The sequence below is a fragment of the Watersipora subatra genome, chromosome 6 (genome assembly GCF_963576615.1).
Source record: "Watersipora subatra chromosome 6, tzWatSuba1.1, whole genome shotgun sequence".
Taxonomy (NCBI): domain Eukaryota; kingdom Metazoa; phylum Bryozoa; class Gymnolaemata; order Cheilostomatida; family Watersiporidae; genus Watersipora; species Watersipora subatra.
This window is the reverse complement of record NC_088713.1, coordinates 44,538,673-44,557,476: the sequence shown is the minus strand read 5'-3', so window position 1 is coordinate 44,557,476 and position 18,804 is coordinate 44,538,673. Positions and strand designations below refer to the sequence as shown.

The window sequence follows — 18,804 nt, the reverse complement described above, 5'->3', positions numbered from 1 at the left end:
ATGAGGGATAGCTGGTAGCTTCTTAAAAGCTGGGGGAAATGTGAGTTAGTAGTCACGTGGTGCCCAACGATAGCTCAGAAGGGTTCATGGGCATGCGCCACCGGATGAGCAAAAACGGCCATGTTGTGATTGGGAATCCGAGCTCCGTTCGCGTAGCTTGTGACTCTGTGCTTGTCGCTGTTGAAAGGATTATTAAGAGTCTTTCTGAGTCTTGGTGACTCGTGATTAACCCTTCTGGTGTAGTCTGGCACTACGGTGTTTTCTGGTAAAACGTGCAGGTGGAGAAAGGGTGACATAAGGGGAGGTTTTGGAGTGTCACGGCTGGCAGTCTGGTACTGCGTAATTTTTGCTTAGTAACTTACATGTTTCTTTGTAAAATAAATTGCTAACATTTATGCAAAAATCATGCAAAAACCAGATTAATTATTTTCGACTCTTTTTCATAGTTACATATCTGATGAGTTTAGTCATTTTGCATAAGCTTACTGTTTAGCTTTGTAGAAAAATCTACTGATAAAGCTGTTTATAGGCACTCGACAATACCATAACTTTGGCGCCCCTTTTTAATGTTACTGGAAATTAGTCTATATTTCCTCTGAGCATTAACATAAGTTCTTTAAACCCAACTTTTCTTGCGGGAGAACAGTCACGGTTAGACTTTGGGGTACAAAAATACCCAATTAGATAACTCGAGCTTCAAGCTTCTACTGCAGGTTGTTTTGGGGTAGTTGAGCACAACCTTTTTTATTTCTATTAGAATCCAATGGAACCAGTCTTAACTTTACATTGAAAATTAATCTACGCTCCCTAAAGGTCTGGATGCTTTACTTCTAACATATAATGTTCTTTTTGCAACTTCGACTGAAGAAAGGAACCGATGAGGTGTCATGTTTTGCTCATGTGATCTCTTTTGCTGCTGGTAATGAACCCGAAGTAAAATGTATTTTATGGTCACGCCAAAACATAAGCAAGCTCAGAAACTTTTCTAACAAATATTGTTTAATATGAAAGTTTGTATGAACATCCCATTGAATGAGCTTATGTAACTGGCTTGGTTTTTACTGTTTTGAAGTTTTTTCTTTGTAGCTTTTGAACATATATTTTTAATCTTCAACCGTTTACAATTATTATTCTATTTAAGCATCATCATTAAAGTGTTTAATATTAGAGCCAAAAGATTATATCTAGAGCATGGCTAGATGCAGTGGTAGTCTTAGTAAATGTATGTTTTGCTTACAAAGTTGTATTAAATCATACCAAAACGTATTTGTTATTATATCACATTAACCTTAGCATAAACTAGAGTTGTTGTTCAAGCAGTAAAACTGTCTTTATGACTGAAATAATAATGTGGGGTTATAATCAATGTCTTAAGAGTTCTTATAATAAACACAAAATATGATTGATAGTAATCACTAATTAAAAATAAAAGCAAAAAATAATTTAAAGCAAAAAAAAAATGAACCAAAAAATAATTAAAGAAAAAAATAAAACAAAATAAAGCAATAAATAATTTAATAATGAGGATACTTCATGATGCTGTAAAATTGGCAGTGTTTTTTTATGTAGTATACTACTTCATCATGTCGTTCAATATCAATATACATTTATTTATGACTAAGGAATGAAAGATATTTACTGATATGTTGATATAATATTTTAACAGCTAACACTAGTGTCATATGTTACAAAGATATTATCAGCAATAGCAAAATAGAGCTAGTAGCCTACTATTATGAGAAAAAAAATCCAAATTTCTCTCTTTTCTCGAGAAGAACACAATTTTTTTGATATTCTGTTTTTTAAAGAATTTACAAAATCATTTTGGTATCCAGTGTTTCAAAATAAAGGTTGCCTACTACAAGCTGTATTGCTTCAGCTGCTAAGCATTATGTACACTTCTGAAACCATTTTATTTGCCGTGCAAAACGCACACTTCTGACACAATTTTAGTTGCCGTGCAATACCCACAATTCTGACACCATTTATGGCTACATTTAACACTCGAGTTTCTATTTAATAACCTGAATGAAAAGAGGGAATTATTATTTACTGGTAATTTGTTGGTGAAGCAATCTTGACTATAATAAGAGCCATGTCTGTCCATTTATTTAAAGCCCTGTTAGGAAACTAGAAAAAAATAATTCTTTGCATGGAATTTGAACTCACAACTTTCGGATGGTAGGCCACTTCCATAACCCTCATGCAAATCACTTGTCTTCCATGTTTTAAAATTATTGTGCCCATACTTTATCATGTGGGCTTAAAAATCTCAGACGGGCGCAGAACTGTCAGGGTACTAGCACTAATAATAAACATAATACTAATGCTAACAGTAGTAGTGGTGCTACATTCTTTTTAGAAAACAATTATTTTTGCAGTTTTACGATTCAAGGCCGTTACCTGTAAGCAATACATCAGACCTACCAAATAAAAACACTTTCAGAAGAAAAATTCATTTTCCTATTAGTTCATCTCTAGTTTGTGCATGGAAAATGTTAAGGTACTAAGTAAATTATTATTTTATGAAGAAAATATAATGTTTCGTATAAAAATATGCTACAACTCTGATATGCTTTATAATATTAATATGAACGATATTATATGGAATAATCTGGCAGACTCTGCAGGTAGTTTAAATGAATCAAGTAATTAGATAAAAACTCATGTCTCCTTTGGCTTCAGCTTACCAAAAATGATAACTCAAACAGTTTCGTAAAGTTTCAAGTTTAGTATACACCCAAAAACATTCCTATCCTATATTTTTTTCATTATACAACAAAGATAGTTTTAGCGTTGGTAGATGAAAAATTGTCTCATTGATAAGTTTACAGTTTTTAATAAGCTTCATGAATTTTAGTTTGAAGTATCATAGTTGAAAACCATAACGACTGACAAACTGGATGAAATAACACAAATGAAGAACGCAAGGGATAAATATTAAGAATTATTCAAACCAGCCAGCTACACAAGAGCCTACAGCAACTACTTCAGACTAACAATTTTTGCTATTCAAACACTCACTGTGTCATTAGAGAAATTAAAATAAGAATTGTCCAACCATTGCTACTAAAAAGCTGTGAATACCTGAAATAATTATGAGAAAAACATAGGAGTTGTCTGACCGATCCAGTAAAACCTTTTAAAATGAAAATAGAACAGAAAAACTTAAAAATTGTGGATATTGCCATAATGCAAACTTAACCAAAGGATAGTAGCAAGGGAAAAATTTTATTAGGCAACAAATACAAATCATGAACAATTATGATGAATATGACGGACTTTGCATGGTTTGAGTAAAATTTAACTTACTGAATTTTTCCAGTCCACTAACTGGGCTGTAACTTTTTTATGCAAGTGATCTCTATGATCCAGTAAACGCTTAAGACTTGTATGGTCAGAGAATATATGGTAACTTAGCAACCACTTCACCGCATCAACCAACTTATTTCTGAATATTTCTTAAATACCTCCTTTTTACACTTTACTATAAAAAGTCTGGTTCTAATTAATTTATTGAAAAGCAGACTCAGCATTTGGTAAATTTTGATGTATAGATATTTTCTGCCGTAAACGAAGCTGTCAAGATAGCCCATTTTTTTTAAAAAACTTTCCATCTCATATTTTCTTGGCTCTTCTTGTTTGAACACGCATTAGATTATTAGGCTTCATCTTTCAAAACATTATTGATAAATAGGAAAAAGCGTTAAAACATTTTCTCAGGCTCGCATGAGTTCAAAGAATCTGGTATCTTAGCAGTTGCTATTGAAAACACAGAATTGCTAGCAATTTCACAGAGATAAAGAGCTTACAAAGTCCAGGAGCAAATAATTTACCATGATGATTAGAATTTAGAAATGAGTGGTGATTCTATCGTGCTTTAAAGCTCCGAAGGTCCGGGAGCATAGAAATTACCATAATGATTGGAATTTTTATACGAATTAAAGCCTAATACAACAAATAGATAACCAGTGAGTCATGTACTAGCTCAGCTGAATAGCCAATACAAATATGGTGTAAAATAACAATACAATCAATCAATAAAAAACTTTGGCACTTCAAATAAGCTAGTTTCCTTGAATTGAATAATTTGACTAGTCATGTTATTTCAGCAATGATGCATTTCACTTCATTCACCTGCTGAATGGAGATGTAGTCAGAAGTCATAGTTGCAGTAGCACTAGAGCTGGTAAGTTTCAGAGGTATAAGATTTCAATTTGACTTGTATTAGTTTTACAATCACTGTCTATATAAGTGCTTGGACGCAGCAAATTTACTACAACGCTGTAATACTTATTAGAGAGTAACTGACTCCGAACTGAATTATATAAAGTGGGCTCTTTTCCTCACTTGCCTCTTTGGCTCTTTTTCTATTGGCCAAACAATTAAGCATCGGTGTATTTATGAAAAACTTTTTCAATGCAGTACAAAACTGGAAGTAGGTAAAGTATAGAAATTTAGTTCATGATACACTAAAACTATATAAATAGTTAATAACTTTTTATCTGATTTATTCATTTTGAATGTTGGCAAAGAAATTGATATTTTTTGTTATTCACTATGGTTTTAGCCAAATCTCTGTAGCAACAGAGGTAAATACAACTTTTGCTTGTTTGAGTTGGTTAAGATAGTAGTTTGTGTGCTTTGTGTAACCCCACCTGTAATGAATAATTTTAGTAAAATACCACGATGACAACTAGGCTAAAAATCTGGATAACCCGATATATTGGGCTCGCAAAGGCTGCTCCAAATGTAGCTGAATTGCAGGTTGCCCTTCAAAATAACTCGGCCGACGCTATCTTTAAGCTGATTAAAGAAGTTAGAGACGATGAGTGGTGTACAGTTGTATGGGTGGCACTGCTACGAGACCATGTAGATGTCGCTCGCTTAATCCTAGTTTTCGTGACTAAAAAAGCTGCCGATGAACTGCTTGAGGAGCGTTGTTTAGGTCAAACAGTACTTCACTAGTCTGTTTGGGAAGGTAACACTGAATCTGTAAAATGTATTCTCGAGTTCCTTTCTTTGGAGAGAAGATACCAACTTTTGGTGGTAAAAAATGAAGCAGGCACTACAGCATTGGCCGAAGCTGCATTGAAAGGACAAACGGTGATGGTCAAACATATGCTAGAATTTCTGACAAATGAAGAACAGTATAATCTCTTGGCAGTGCGAGACAACCTGCAGTGTTCAGCAGTACATTACGCTGCCTACAGCGGTTACGCGAAAACATTGAAGTGTATGGCAGATTTCATTTCACCAGATCAACTAATTATTTTACTGCAAGCTAGAGATTGGATGAGACACACTCCTTTGGAAAAAGCACAATATCGTAGTCATCAAAAAGCTGCTGCAATCCTTGAAGTTTGCATGAATGACGCCTTAAAATCTCTAAAAGGATTACCAGGTAAAGTTATAAGAAGGCATAATTTATACTCGTCAAATTTCACTCGGTTTGTGCTTTAACTTTTTCCATATCACAGCTGACTATATTGTAGAAATGAACTTGTCTTATCGCATTAAACCCATGTCAGCCCTTGTGGTTTGACGTTGTGATAGAACTGTTTAAATCATTTTACTAAGTATTAAATTTGTGCTAAAACAACTAAAGTTCAGCTTGATAACATCTAAGACTTGCAATACTATTTTAAAGCTAAAATGTGTGCTTAGCACTCATGTGCAATTAATAAACATGGTTAATATTTCCTCCTTTTATATCCTAACATACGTATTCTAAATAGCTACATCTGAAGGTTTTGACTCCGCGAAAAATCGTTTGCATGCTAATATCAACTAGCTCAGCGGTGTAGAAAAATAGTTGATGTCTGAAGGCATGGTTAAAAATATTGAACAGTCAGAAGCTGAATTAAATTCAAATGAAAGCTACAAGACCTTTGCTTGTAGTTGCAAAACTGCGGCTGGCCGTGCAAATCATGCAAACAAAGTTTTAAGTGTCTGTTGGTTTTTGCATGTATTATAAACATTGTTTTTTCAGGTCAATTATTTTTAACTAAATATTTGCAGCATTTGAGAGATTATTATCATATCATTTTTAAGTTTACAGATTTATAGCATACCATTTAATAGCATCATTACTGTTATCATTTCTAATCTCAGAGTTCGATGGATTTAGGCTCATAATTCTTTTTTCATTGCACATAAAAGTTTTTGCTAAACTACATCAAACATATCAATGAGTGCAATGATCTTCATGCAATATTGTGTTACATAGTTTTAGAATCAAAATATGCTTTCGTATTTAGAATAATAAAATAACAAATTGAAAGTGGAACAAATTGTATCACTGGCTATAAGATATTTGTGAGTTAATTACAAACAATAGATATCAACTCATTGAGAAATTTCTCTGTTTACCAATAAATATTTACTTTTGCGTTTATGAAAGCCTTTTGCATTTATGTCGATGGACTAAATTGTGCAACTAAATGACTCAGTGTGCTAATCTATTTCAAATCGCATACGCTTGGTAGCAAAAGGGTTATAGACAAAAAATTTATTATTAAGCACTAATCCAACATCCACCAACCGTAAAATTTGAAGCTTTTGGATCGACAAGGAAGTTATGTTAGCTTTGCATATCTTTTACATTCATGCGGCTAGCCTGTTGATGAACGCTTATCAATCAATATTCAACAAACTTTTTTAGAAAATTCTAACAGCAGCTAGTCAATTGGTTGCGAGTTTTGATTGACCAGCTTGATTGACCTAAATAATTGACAAGACAAAGTAAAATGTCAGCTTTAAATTAATGCAGAGAACTTATGGCAGATTATGTTGTTACGAATTTCTTGTTTTCCTGTTGCAGAGTCAGCATTCGTTCGTGTTACTCTGTATTGTACAGATCTACGTAGTTGTTGATAATTTAAGAGTTCCTTTGTTATTTTGAATATATAAAACTGTGAAAATTTATCCTTCAGAAAAAAACAACTGTGCTGGTATTTTAGTAGCAGTTTTTTATCAATGCAATTTGGCGTGAGAAGTGTATGCTCACAGAAATTTTCACAAGAACATGTTACAAATTAAGTTAACCGCATGATAATATTATGTTACAACATATTTTTTATCTCTTTAATCCGGGTTTTATATTTTTTAAATAATTGGGTTGAAATATGCATTTCATTATGCCAAAAATCAAATGTCAGCTGTTGAAAGCATTGTAATAACTAACTTCATTAGTCACTGTTTACCGTCAGGTTCCTACAAACACATCACTAACCCAGTTGTTCATACTTTAGGAGATGAAGAGTTCATTCTGCAGACTTGAAGGTTACTATTATTCTAAGATACATGTATTTCATTTAAACCTGCCACATAAACTAAACCAATTTTAACAGTTGGTGGGTTACGGTTGAAGGATTGAATGTGCAATATTGTGACAAAATCAATCAACCATTTGCGTAGGAACATATTTTATTGGACTTGCTGTTCAAAATACTTTTAGCTTTGGAAAGTTGTCAAAAAACACTGAACACTCAGTTAATAGAGAAAAGTGATGAGATCGAAAAGTTGAAAGAGAGCCAAAGAGACCAAAACCGAGTTATCAGAGAGCTAAGACAAGTCACAGGAGGTCGGCAAACAAGGCTTGATGAACAGAAATACCAGATTGACAAACTGAAAGAACACACTAATGGTTAGTTTTCACTTGTTTTTTGATACCATTATACATGTATATGAAAGAAAAAGAGCTTTTACTTTAGAATTCTTGTCACTAAAGAGTGACAGATGGTAAAATTATTACTAAGAAACAAGAAATAATCAACGAGAAATAATAGCAAGCACTACTTTAGAGTTTAAAAGTTTGACAGTTTTTAGATGGCAAAAGTTACTCTTAAAAGGAACCGGCTTTGTCTCCAACTTTATTGAAACTTATCCTTTGTATAGAATATAAATAGCTTCGTGATTAAAAACAACCGGATGCTTCATGCGAATCATCTTAAAATCATCCTTCTCAATAACCATTTCTATGATTACGCCATTGATTAGCAACCAGAGAAGTAGATCAATTAGCCCACGTTTTAAATATTGGTTATAAGCCTACCTTTTTTTCTTATAAGATATGCCATGTTCTATCTAAGCCCTTAGCCTGTGGTAATTTAGGTATGCCAAAAATCTATAAAAAGAACAAAAAAAAATTGTTTTTGCATGACTGCAAGCTAAGCTCATCAGTGGAAAACAACTCAATTGATAAGCAATGGAAGAAAGAAATCCTGCATTTGAAAAAAATATTCTAAAATTTAATAAAATTTTTTTACAGAATATGCCATGAATACATACCCATATACAGGCCCTTAAAAGGTCGTTGCATATATACATGCCATTGGTACGAGAAGGAAATCAGGCAGAAGATTATTTATATACTCTAGGTCAGACCTTGTTAAAACAAAGGTTAAAGTCAGCGGAAAGCTTCAAGTAGTTCCTTTAAAATAATGTCTGGACTTACGTGAACAGGCTGAGCATGCTCCGTGACTTCGTTGATATGTGTTGATTTGTGAATACCTTTGTTGATATGTGTTCGACCTCGGTTAGGTCGTTGATAGTTTGTGCTTTCAACTGGTGAAAACAATCATTTGATTAGATTCTCTATCAATCGCTATTTACCGTCAGTTTTTAGAAAACTAAATCAATCTTATTATACTCACAGCAAAGCAATTATAGAACAGCCCAGGCTATCAAACTAGTTTGAAAATTTTGCATGTTGGTATAGAATAAATTTTGCTTTCAATTTTTGTATATGAAATGAGCTAAAAATTTTATATTTTTTACATGAAGTTAATAAAGAATGCAGTTTTTATTTTACGTTGATCAAAACCCATTTTCTACGCTTTCCTGTATTTATAATTTGGATGTAGATACCTAATAGATTATTAAATAATTTCAATATGAGATATCACTCTTTAAGTTCAACGCTCTTTGAGCATGATTTATGAGATATATCCAAAACAATAATTATGAATTAATAAAAAGTTTATGATGGCTAATAAATTATTAAACTACATAACATTGGTATTCCTCTGTGATCTTGACTTTCACTTGATATTGAATTTCAAACTTTTTTTGAAAAACTCAACTGTTCGTTTTATTTGAAGTAGAATTAGCTTATTGAAAATTTTCCCATATACAATTTTTAATTATTGCTTTAATGAGGAATGTTTGAACTAACTGCTGGTTTAACCTTAGAGTGTGATTGGATTACAAACAGCATGCTTTATGTGCATTTTCACTTGACATTGTTTTAGTTCCATGATACACACATAACTTTCATTGCTGTTTCAGATTTTGAGACCAGAAGTATTGCTTGTTGTGCAGAGTTAGAAGAAATAAAAGCTAAGATCTTACAGAAGTCAACTGACCAGTTGAATGTTAACAGTCAGCATGAAGGTCTGCTTAAAACTTTGTTAAAATATTTTGTCGCCTGCTCTAAAGCGCAACACATACAGCAACAACAGACAGTTAAATTTATTGAGGGTGCCATAATAAGGTATTTTCTATATCTCTCTTGCTATGCTATTTTTAGGCTGTTGCATCAAAATGGCCAATCTTCGGAAAACCTTGGAAGATTTGAAATCTATTCCGGATGCTTTACTGAAACAATGGGACAGTCTCACGGGTAAGTTATTATGTCAATGACTTAAATGGTAAGTTTGACCTGACCATGATCAACATCAAAAAATTTACTGATCATCAGGCTCTTCTTATAAATAAGATATTGCAGATTTTTAGCAGTGTTCAAGTTCATGAACCTAATCGAATGAATGAAATACTGATGATAAATTTCTGCTTTATTTTATAGTGCTTGTCTTTGTTGTTAGCGTCCTCATTGAATTTTGCAGGATGCCAAGAGAATGCTGAGTGCGTGTGCAAAGGTAATGAACCATTACAGTATTAAACTTGCTTGAGTTAATTTGCTAAGGAAATATGAATGCTTTTGGATGACAGCAAATCCTGCACTCAAATTTGATGTAGTCTTCTAAATGATATGTTTCTATTCTAGTATATTTCCATTTAGGAGTGTCTTTGCTTTTACAAAAATATGGCAGAACTTTATAAATTTCCAAAGTTAATCACCTAGGTTTTTGCTATAAAATGAAAATTGCATTCAAAATAAACTATCTAGCCAGTTCATACGCCATATTTTATTTCGATATCCTTTCAATAAAGCTTTTCTCTAGCAGAAAACCTTTTAAAAGACTTCTAAGTTTTCCATATTTTTAAAAGGTTAATTTCACACTTAATATATCATATCGAACAATTGCTCATCCTATCCTAAATTGTTTTTTTCAGATGTCAGTAGTCTACATGCTGAGGTAGATTTGAAAGGACAATGAAAAAATAAAGTAGAGTTGACTATAATTGAGTGTTAAATAGTATTGGAATATTTGGTTTATTACTAGTCATGGAAGATTTCAACATTCTACTTTGAGATATATTGTCCAGGACATAAAATATTCAAATACAAGTTATGAACTTACTATTCTGTAACTATAGGTTAATCGATTGTTGACCTGCGAATATACACATAAAAATACGCTTGCTGATATGAATAAAGGTTTTTAAGCACTGGATATGATAATACCAAAGTACAGAAAAGTACAACCACTACTAAAACCTTTTCCATAACTAACAATACTTAAAGACTTGGTACCAAAATATTGGATCATTTTACAAATGAATGTCATCGAATCATTGTGGTTATTTGTCAAAAAATCACTTTAAAAGTCTAAAACACAATCACATATCAGACAGCATGTTGAGAACCGCTGCTGGCTTTGTTGGACTAAATTGTATTTAATTTAGTTTTACCTAACAGTTGTCTACAAAGATGCACCACTATACATGGCACTTTTTTTTTACCAAGCTAGCATTAATAATTACTCCATGCACAAACTTGTCATTTTAACTTTAGTTGGTCGGCTAGCACCCTAGATTTTATTTTAAAACATAAGATCAGGTGATAAATAACTGCCTCTATAGATGCTGGTAACTTTTTAATCAATGAAGCTCGCTAAGTTACGCAAATATTTTTGTAAATGCAACTGCAAACTTGTACAGGCAGTGAAAAGGCGCATGCTAATGTTCATGCTTGATTGAGTTTACAAGACATGCTTTAAGACATGCTTCGATGGCTAGACACTGAGACTATTGAGCAGTATCTTTTACTGGTGATGAAACACACTGACTCATGCATTCTTGGCAGATCTCAAACTGATCTAGCTCACACTGGTTTAGCAAGCCATTAAAGCACATATAAATTATGTTCACAAAACTGGAAAAAATTGCTTATGCTTGCTTATGAATCACATTGAACATACATGGAAACATATTTTGAAAATGTGTTATATGCATTTTTTCTTTTGCACCAAATGATGTAATGTTAGCCTAAAAATAATATGCGTTCAAAAATGTTAAATTTTTAAAATTTACTTTGGCTTGGCGTGAATTTTTAGTTGAGTGACCAATCTGTGCATTGTTCATGGTCACAAATTACAGAAGAGATTTTTGCGTTTTCTAAAATTGAAAATATACATGTCAAAATTAATTGACCAATTTTTGACACATAAGTTGTTATTATCTGTTTAATTTTTTTATACTCAGACAAACGGACTGAAATGGCTTTGTAGAGCAGATCATAGCTACAATAAATTGAAAAAGTCTGCTGTATAAGCGTAATAGAGGAGGAGAAAGCTAGGCTGGTAGCTCAATGAATATCTCAATATGTGCTTCAAATCAAAAACCAGTAAACTGTTGATAAGCATTATTATTGGTTCTTTGCTGCAACTTTCCATCTGAGTGTATGTCCAAATCCACACTAAAAGGTTGGCACAGCGTGGGAATCAAACCTAAATATTTGCAGTCCCTGCACAGCATTACCATCTGTGCCACTCGACCTCTTTTCAGCATCTAGGTATAGTTGTGCACATAGTAAATACGCATGACAATCTCTCATGGCGCACAGGACTACTAGCATACTAGTCTAGACATACAAATTTCCGCATTTGCCTGTCATCGTTAATTTGTGCAGTTATGGCGATAATGTTGTAATAACGAATAATTGCCTTCCTGCTGGCTTTGAACTCGCGATATTAAAATCACAAGTCTACTAACAAGCCGCATTACCACTAAGCTAAACCCTTTTTGTTGCTCCCTTGCTATCACCATATACTGTATACACTTTTTGGATTGACGCACTCAATGTGCCCTTTTTATTGTGCGCTGCGCCCTTAGGTTACCGTGACTCTTTTATTATAATAATTGCTTGTTTGTGAAATCAAAGTTAAATTCAACATTAATGTTATGCGTCTGTGTCAAAGGTATGGACTCCTTATGGTACTTACTGCACATAGTACACTGTAATCGTACATTTTATTGCATATCATATCCATTAAATACACTAAAAACACTAAAGTTACTGTAGCTAACTATAGTTACTAAGGTTAACATATAATTTTATTACTAATCATCAATATGTGCAGAACAAATATAAAATTTTGATGATTCTTACCAGAGAGTGTTTGCATTTGATGATCACTCTGGATTGCTAGACCTCTATTTACCCTTCTCTACGGCATTTCTGCTTTATGAAGCCCGCACTGAAACAAATTAAAATTGTGGGAAGAGGAGCCATATGTGTATTAATTAATATTACTTTTGCGCTTGTTATGTTTTTTGAATTTTTTAAGCTAATTTTTTTACCATTACACACTATTTTATGAAAGTTCGCGTTTTAAAAGTGACGTTACGCTCATATTTCTGGTGTCGGTAAATCTGTGAAAACTTAATGCTTTTCACATTAAAAATTGTGCTCTCTAAGGTAAAGATCATTTCTCCTTTCTCTATCCATTTGGTCAGACAACGTATCAGACGAAGAAAGTCCAGTATCTTATTTTTAAGTTTGTGTCAGTGTTGAGACGTACTGGTATTGTCCATCAGAACTTTGAATACAATAAGCTTCTGCTACAACAGTAACTTTTTTTATACACAGACTTTTATTTGCCTTATTATTTTTTCTCATCTTATTTAAATTGAACAAAATAACTTTTCTCATGACATGAATTTTAAAGGTTAGAATGGTAAAGGTTGAATATTTATTACTCGAGCAACGCCAGGCCCTCAACTGGTACTTTATTATCAAATTACTGGTTGAAACAGTAGTTTTTCATAGAGCAGCGACAAAATACAGATGTATATTTTAGCCAGTTACAAAAGAACTTTGGTTATTTTACATGAAAGATTCTTCTTAACAAAATGGTGTTAACATAGCAAACTATGGCACCAGCTTTCAGTATTTGAGTTTCCATTTCTTGACTTTATGAGATTTATTTTGTGGTTAACCTTTAGAATTTGCTTACCATCTTTCTTATTGTAAAATTCAGGTTATGCTTTGATGTTGAAGCTCTGCAAAGCAGAGAAATTTATCTTCTCTAGATAAATTCCTAAACACATTTCATGCTTTAACAAAAAACAGAGAAATTCAAGCACTGTCATTCGATTATTTTCAAGAGTTATCACTGAAGCTGACGCGGTGGATAAATAGTCTGTGTATGTCTATTTTAAGTACTGCTAGTGTTACTGTGCTTTAGTAATAATTTATTATGAATCCCTTTACAGAGAGATACAAAAACTGCCAAGAAAATGAAAAACACTGCAAACAAGAAACTGACTTGCTCCGTCGCAAACACAAATCTCTTCAAGGACAAACTAACGGTAACGTGAGAGTACATAATTATTCAATAATTAATGTTCTCTTGGTTGGCAAAGATATCAATAATGTGTTTTTGTTTTGGTATTATGATTGATTTGTTAACAATAATAGGAATTCTTCTTCTATTAAATTAAATAGAGAGATAATTAAACAGCGAACAAGACTTCACAACAGTTTTTAAAATTAATGCTATTTTTAGTGAATTGATATAAGTCATGTTGACTGCTATAGCCAAACCACAGATGGATTACTAACGTATAATCATGTGTTTTGCTGGTATACTCCTGTTTTAGCTGCATAGTAACAACAGATACATGAACACAAATAACTCTGTTGTTTAGCAGTGCAATAGTTTTTAACCAGCTTTAAGCAACATTTTGTTGAAGTTGATGATGGAACGTTCTGTCTGTTACATGCTAATTTTTATTTTAGAGCTGAAAAGTTGTGTTGCAACTCTGGAAGATGAAGCCTGTTCAGTTAATCACAAAATAACTGGCATTGAACATCGTTTAGATGATGTACAGAGTTCTGTTGACAAGAACATGCCTTATGGTAAGCTGCAGCAAACAGACTGTTTTTATCAACTACATTTGACTTGGTTAATACACCGGTATTCATGTTTTTTATTTTGTCCAAAGCTTTCTAGCAGAAACATTATATACTCTTTTTTTCTAGAACAATTTTTACTCTGACTATTTTAGTCAGAAATTAAACTTTGCTCCAGTTGACTAAAATTTCAATTAAATGGTATTAAAATTCAAAAATCGGAAAAACATATTGATCAAATTGAGAACTTTAGATGAATAACTTAACAAATCTGATTGGTTTGCTTCAGATGAAAAGTACAAAAAGTGTGATAATATACCCTCGTATCAATTTGTTATGTAAAATTTTATATTCTTGGCAATTGGAGATGGCAAGAGAAATGATTTATTGAGCAACAAGGATATAATGTGATATGTGTGTGTTGATATCACAAATTGATAAATGATGAGTCAGGTACCGCCTCAGCTTTATAAGCAATTAGATAGGATTGCATAAAATTACTATCATGCAACCAATAATATTGGCACATCAAATAACCAATGTTCTTGGCTCAAAGATGTCAGCCAATTAAGTTACTCTCGCAGCGATGCAACTCATGCTTGATGAAAACAGGTGTGATTGTAAGTTGAGTCGAATTTTTAAAAGTTGATGCTACTGAAAGATCTTATCAGCTTTCACTTATGGTTTCAATTGTTCCTAAGCTAGTTCCCATAGAGGGAATCATCAACACTTTCAGTTTTCTTTTAATTTAGGTAGAGCTGAAAGGAATCAACCATCTGATAGCTTGATAGAAGCAGTTCAAGCACGAGATCCGGGTTAACGAGAATAGTGTCACTCTGCTTCCAGATGATTCAAATATTACAACAACAGTGAAGAAAGAAGATTAGCATGACAGTCATCATTAGTGTCTAGTCTGACAGTCCTTAAATGATTATCACTTGCTGTTTTCTTTGCTTCATTGTAACTGATATGTCTGATTGTCGCTTTTAGCGAAAGTGGATTTGAATCAAATAAACAATTTAGTCGATGGATTTTGGAAATTGATGAATTATCATCAAGTACTAAATGGGGTTCAAGGAATGTTTTTTTTCAAGTTACGTGGATGATAAATTCACCACAAGTTGTAAAGTTTTGTTTGACATTCTATTGAAGTATTTTATACTCGCTACCTTTGATAACATTTGACTATTCAATTGCTCGATTGTCTGAAAAATACCAAAATTCAGTTAGAGAGTGTTTTTCTGCTTTACAAAAAGATTAATGATTTTTTGTTTTGAGGCTGCAGTAATATTAATATGTTAACAACTTACATTTAACACGAAGCATCTGATGAAACAAAAACAAACCAACGGAAACTGCACTAAAATCCTTTTCCTGATAGTTGCGCATTGCTGAGATTATATCTAACCCAACCATTTTGCTTTGCCCACCTATTTTGTTAGCCAGATTGCAGCACATTTTACTTAGTTGAACATGGTTAAGCGTAATTTAGCTACATATTTATTTCTGCTAAGTTCTGTGAAAGAGACAGTTCAAATAATCAACTACAGAACTCTTTGTCTCTAGCAAAACAACTAAGATCCAGTCTGTATGTAGGCCTAAATGACCCTGCGTTGAGAATTGTTAATTTGCAAATATCTTTTAGAATTTTCTTTACAAGTGACCAATTAATGTTATTTTATGAATAAAATTATAAAAATCTTGCCACAAGCTGAAATTCAAAAAAACATTTTTTCACAAGTAGAGGCAGCAAACCTTAATTTTCCTATAGTGCAGAAAAAAAAACATATTTACATAGTGATGATACTGGAATGATTTATAGCTAGTAAACTCTTACCTATTGTCAGGTTAGACAAATCACCTGATAGCGTTGAGTCTCTTGATTACTTGGTTTACTCATCTTACAAGCCAGAAGCCAAGTCATCATCCTTTATAAGGGATGCATTGCAGTCATACCTTAACATAGAAGTGTTCCAACAAATGGACAAATCGAGATACAAACAGCGTTTTGAGAAAATTTCTTTGAGGTACGCGTAACCTTTGAGCTACAAACATATGAACTAGTTCTTAATAGCCACTGTATGCCCAAGTATACAAGAGGCTGCTTTTGAGAACAGCATCGCATCGTCTTTCTACTTGAATTAGTTCAAAAAAATTTTGTAGGTTGGCTAAAAGTTATAGTTAACTCGAGGCAAAAAGTGCCAAAGTGGAAACAGATAACAAAAAATCAAGACGGCTAAATTAAAGTAAGCTTAATGAAAAAACCTTTTATAGGGTGTCAGGCTGGCTCAGCGGTATCATCTTTGATTGTCAACCATGGGGTTGGTGGTTCAAACCCTGCTTAATGCCAATCTGACAAAAAACTCTCAGCAAGCTTTCAACCCTAAATTGCTGGGTCTTTTGGATCTAGACCTTAACTTGGAGGCCCTGTGTACCACACTGACAATGTAGGCGCGTTAAAGATCCGCCTCTGTCCTTCGCACATTGGACAAATAAAATGACTACCTGGCTCTGTCAGACTGGGCGTGTTGCAAAATTTATCCCTTCAAATTAATCCGACAGTTCCAGAAGAAGCCCTTAATAAGTGTTATTACCGCCCAAGGTACATTTAAAAAACCTTGTCTTGGTGGTGTGTTTTTCTACTAGAGAACACTACCAAGCATTATCACCACATGACAGAAGCATGCCATTTTTAATGAAAAAACAAAAACTAAGGTTTAAGTGTGTGTTTACTAAGCTAAATTCATTTAGATTAAGTTCAAAGTTTTTGTTATAATATAACAAAAACTTTGAACATATATTATATGTAGAATTTTAATTTTACTTGTTCACAGAATTTTAATGTATTGAACGCGTTGCCATCATGTCTCTCTCAGACCGCTGTTAGTCACTACTTTGTCTTCAAAATAAAAGATAACAGTAGTGTATATAGTAATGTTACACACTATTGTAGTTTTTAACAACCAAATAGGTATTTGTTGCTTTCTTAGCGTATGTACAGAACTAAAACAATTAAAACACGTTTTTCATCAAAATATTTATGAAGGAAACTTTGGGTACCCTTTACCTCTCCACAAACTAGTCAAGCAATGTATATAAATACACTGAGTGTTTAGTCAGCCGAAATACATGCATATATATAAATGCATAAAATCAAGTGTGTGTGCATCAATTGTCACTCATGCAGAGAGCCTGCGGTGCTATCCTAGAATGATCTAGGCAGGCTTCTTCATATGCTGCTGTTCACGGTAAGATCCGCCTCCTGCTTATTACTTTTTACGGTCTTCCATTATTGACGATGGCTTTCGTATCTACTTTATAATGGGGTCAGGTAAGCCAAGATGAGTTCAGCCGACGTAGCTGAGCTGACTCATTTTGTTTATAGCAACTGAGATGTCATGTTGCTGTTCCCATTTGATTTTGCTAGCCGAGCTGGCTATTGCACAGTCTGCTGGCTTAGAATACATGCCTGTAGTCCGCTGGGTGTTGGTGCCTGGCTGGCTTCATCTACGATATCTTGTTTTATGTGCTTTTTCAGAGTATGATAACAAAATGATTTTAATTGATCTAATTTAATAAGTTAAATGCTGTTAAACAAAAGTATTTCTGAACATTATTGTTTATATTTTTTAGTAATAACAAGGCTGTAAACTGTAATAATATCGATAAATTGCCCAACTCAGCCATGCTCACGGTATTTTTGAAAATAAGGGAAACAATGTTTGTTCTGATGCTGCAACGCAGTTGTGGTCATTTTCATTGCATCAGCTGATGCAACATGTAATAATGATTTATTTGATATTACAACATTTTGTAGAGCATTTGGTTCATGGGTAATAATGATTCAGACACGTCTCTGTTAAATATTAGATTTTTGCCTAATACCTAATTATGTCACGGTGAAGAAATGACTTTGGTAACAATTATGCGCAAACTGTTTACTCATGACGATCTCTCTTAATGCACGAGACTGCCGAGCGTACTCGTGACACTAACTTAATCTCCTTGACAATAAAATGAAACTAAAAAGCTTTTAATTTATTTTCTTAAAACAAGTATAACTTTCTGCCTCTAATGGTGTGCAATATGTGGTAAGCAACTGGATTAACATGGCTTCTGCAGGAGTACAAGATGAACACAGGCAAGAAGTGTTGAGCGGTCTCATAATTTTTGACACCACTCTAGTAAGATACAAACATATGCCAAATACTGCAGTTGAGCCTTTTTATACTCAATATTATTAACTATACTCATCAATTCTCTGACAGATGGACAAATCAAAATGTCTTAGCTACTATCTCACCACTGATTAAAAAGTAGGATATTGTAGATTACTACTAATCAGCATACAAGTAAGTGCATAATTAGCAAGTCTTTCATTTGCCATGTGTAAGAAAAATTGCCTTGCCATCTTGAGCATAGAGCATAGGCATGAATTAGAGAGGTGGTGGACAAACTTGGCTATAGGTCACGCATGATTGTATTTGATCAAAATAATCTATGCATGACTCTGTGAAAGAAGGCAATTAGACAATCGCTTG

The 18,804-nt window shown here is 33.3% G+C and overlaps 1 protein-coding gene across 2 annotated transcripts; it reads left to right on the top strand.

Annotated features, from left to right (window-relative positions):
- The first annotated feature begins 7,393 nt into the window (after nt 1-7,393).
- Nucleotides 7,394-15,491, top strand: LOC137398733 (uncharacterized). Of its 2 annotated transcripts, none has more exons than XM_068084924.1 (7): nt 7,394-7,648; nt 9,292-9,396; nt 9,533-9,625; nt 9,849-9,881; nt 13,624-13,719; nt 14,150-14,269; nt 15,016-15,491. In XM_068084924.1, exons 3-7 carry the CDS (start codon nt 9,547-9,549, stop codon nt 15,081-15,083), a joined length of 396 nt encoding a protein of 131 aa, XP_067941025.1. In that variant the 5' UTR covers nt 7,394-7,648; nt 9,292-9,396; nt 9,533-9,546; the 3' UTR covers nt 15,084-15,491. The 2 variants fall into 2 exon arrangements, with proteins under 2 accessions (XP_067941025.1, XP_067941026.1); XM_068084925.1 differs by having other exon boundaries at nt 15,000-15,102.
- Nucleotides 15,492-18,804: the final 3,313 nt, after the last annotated feature.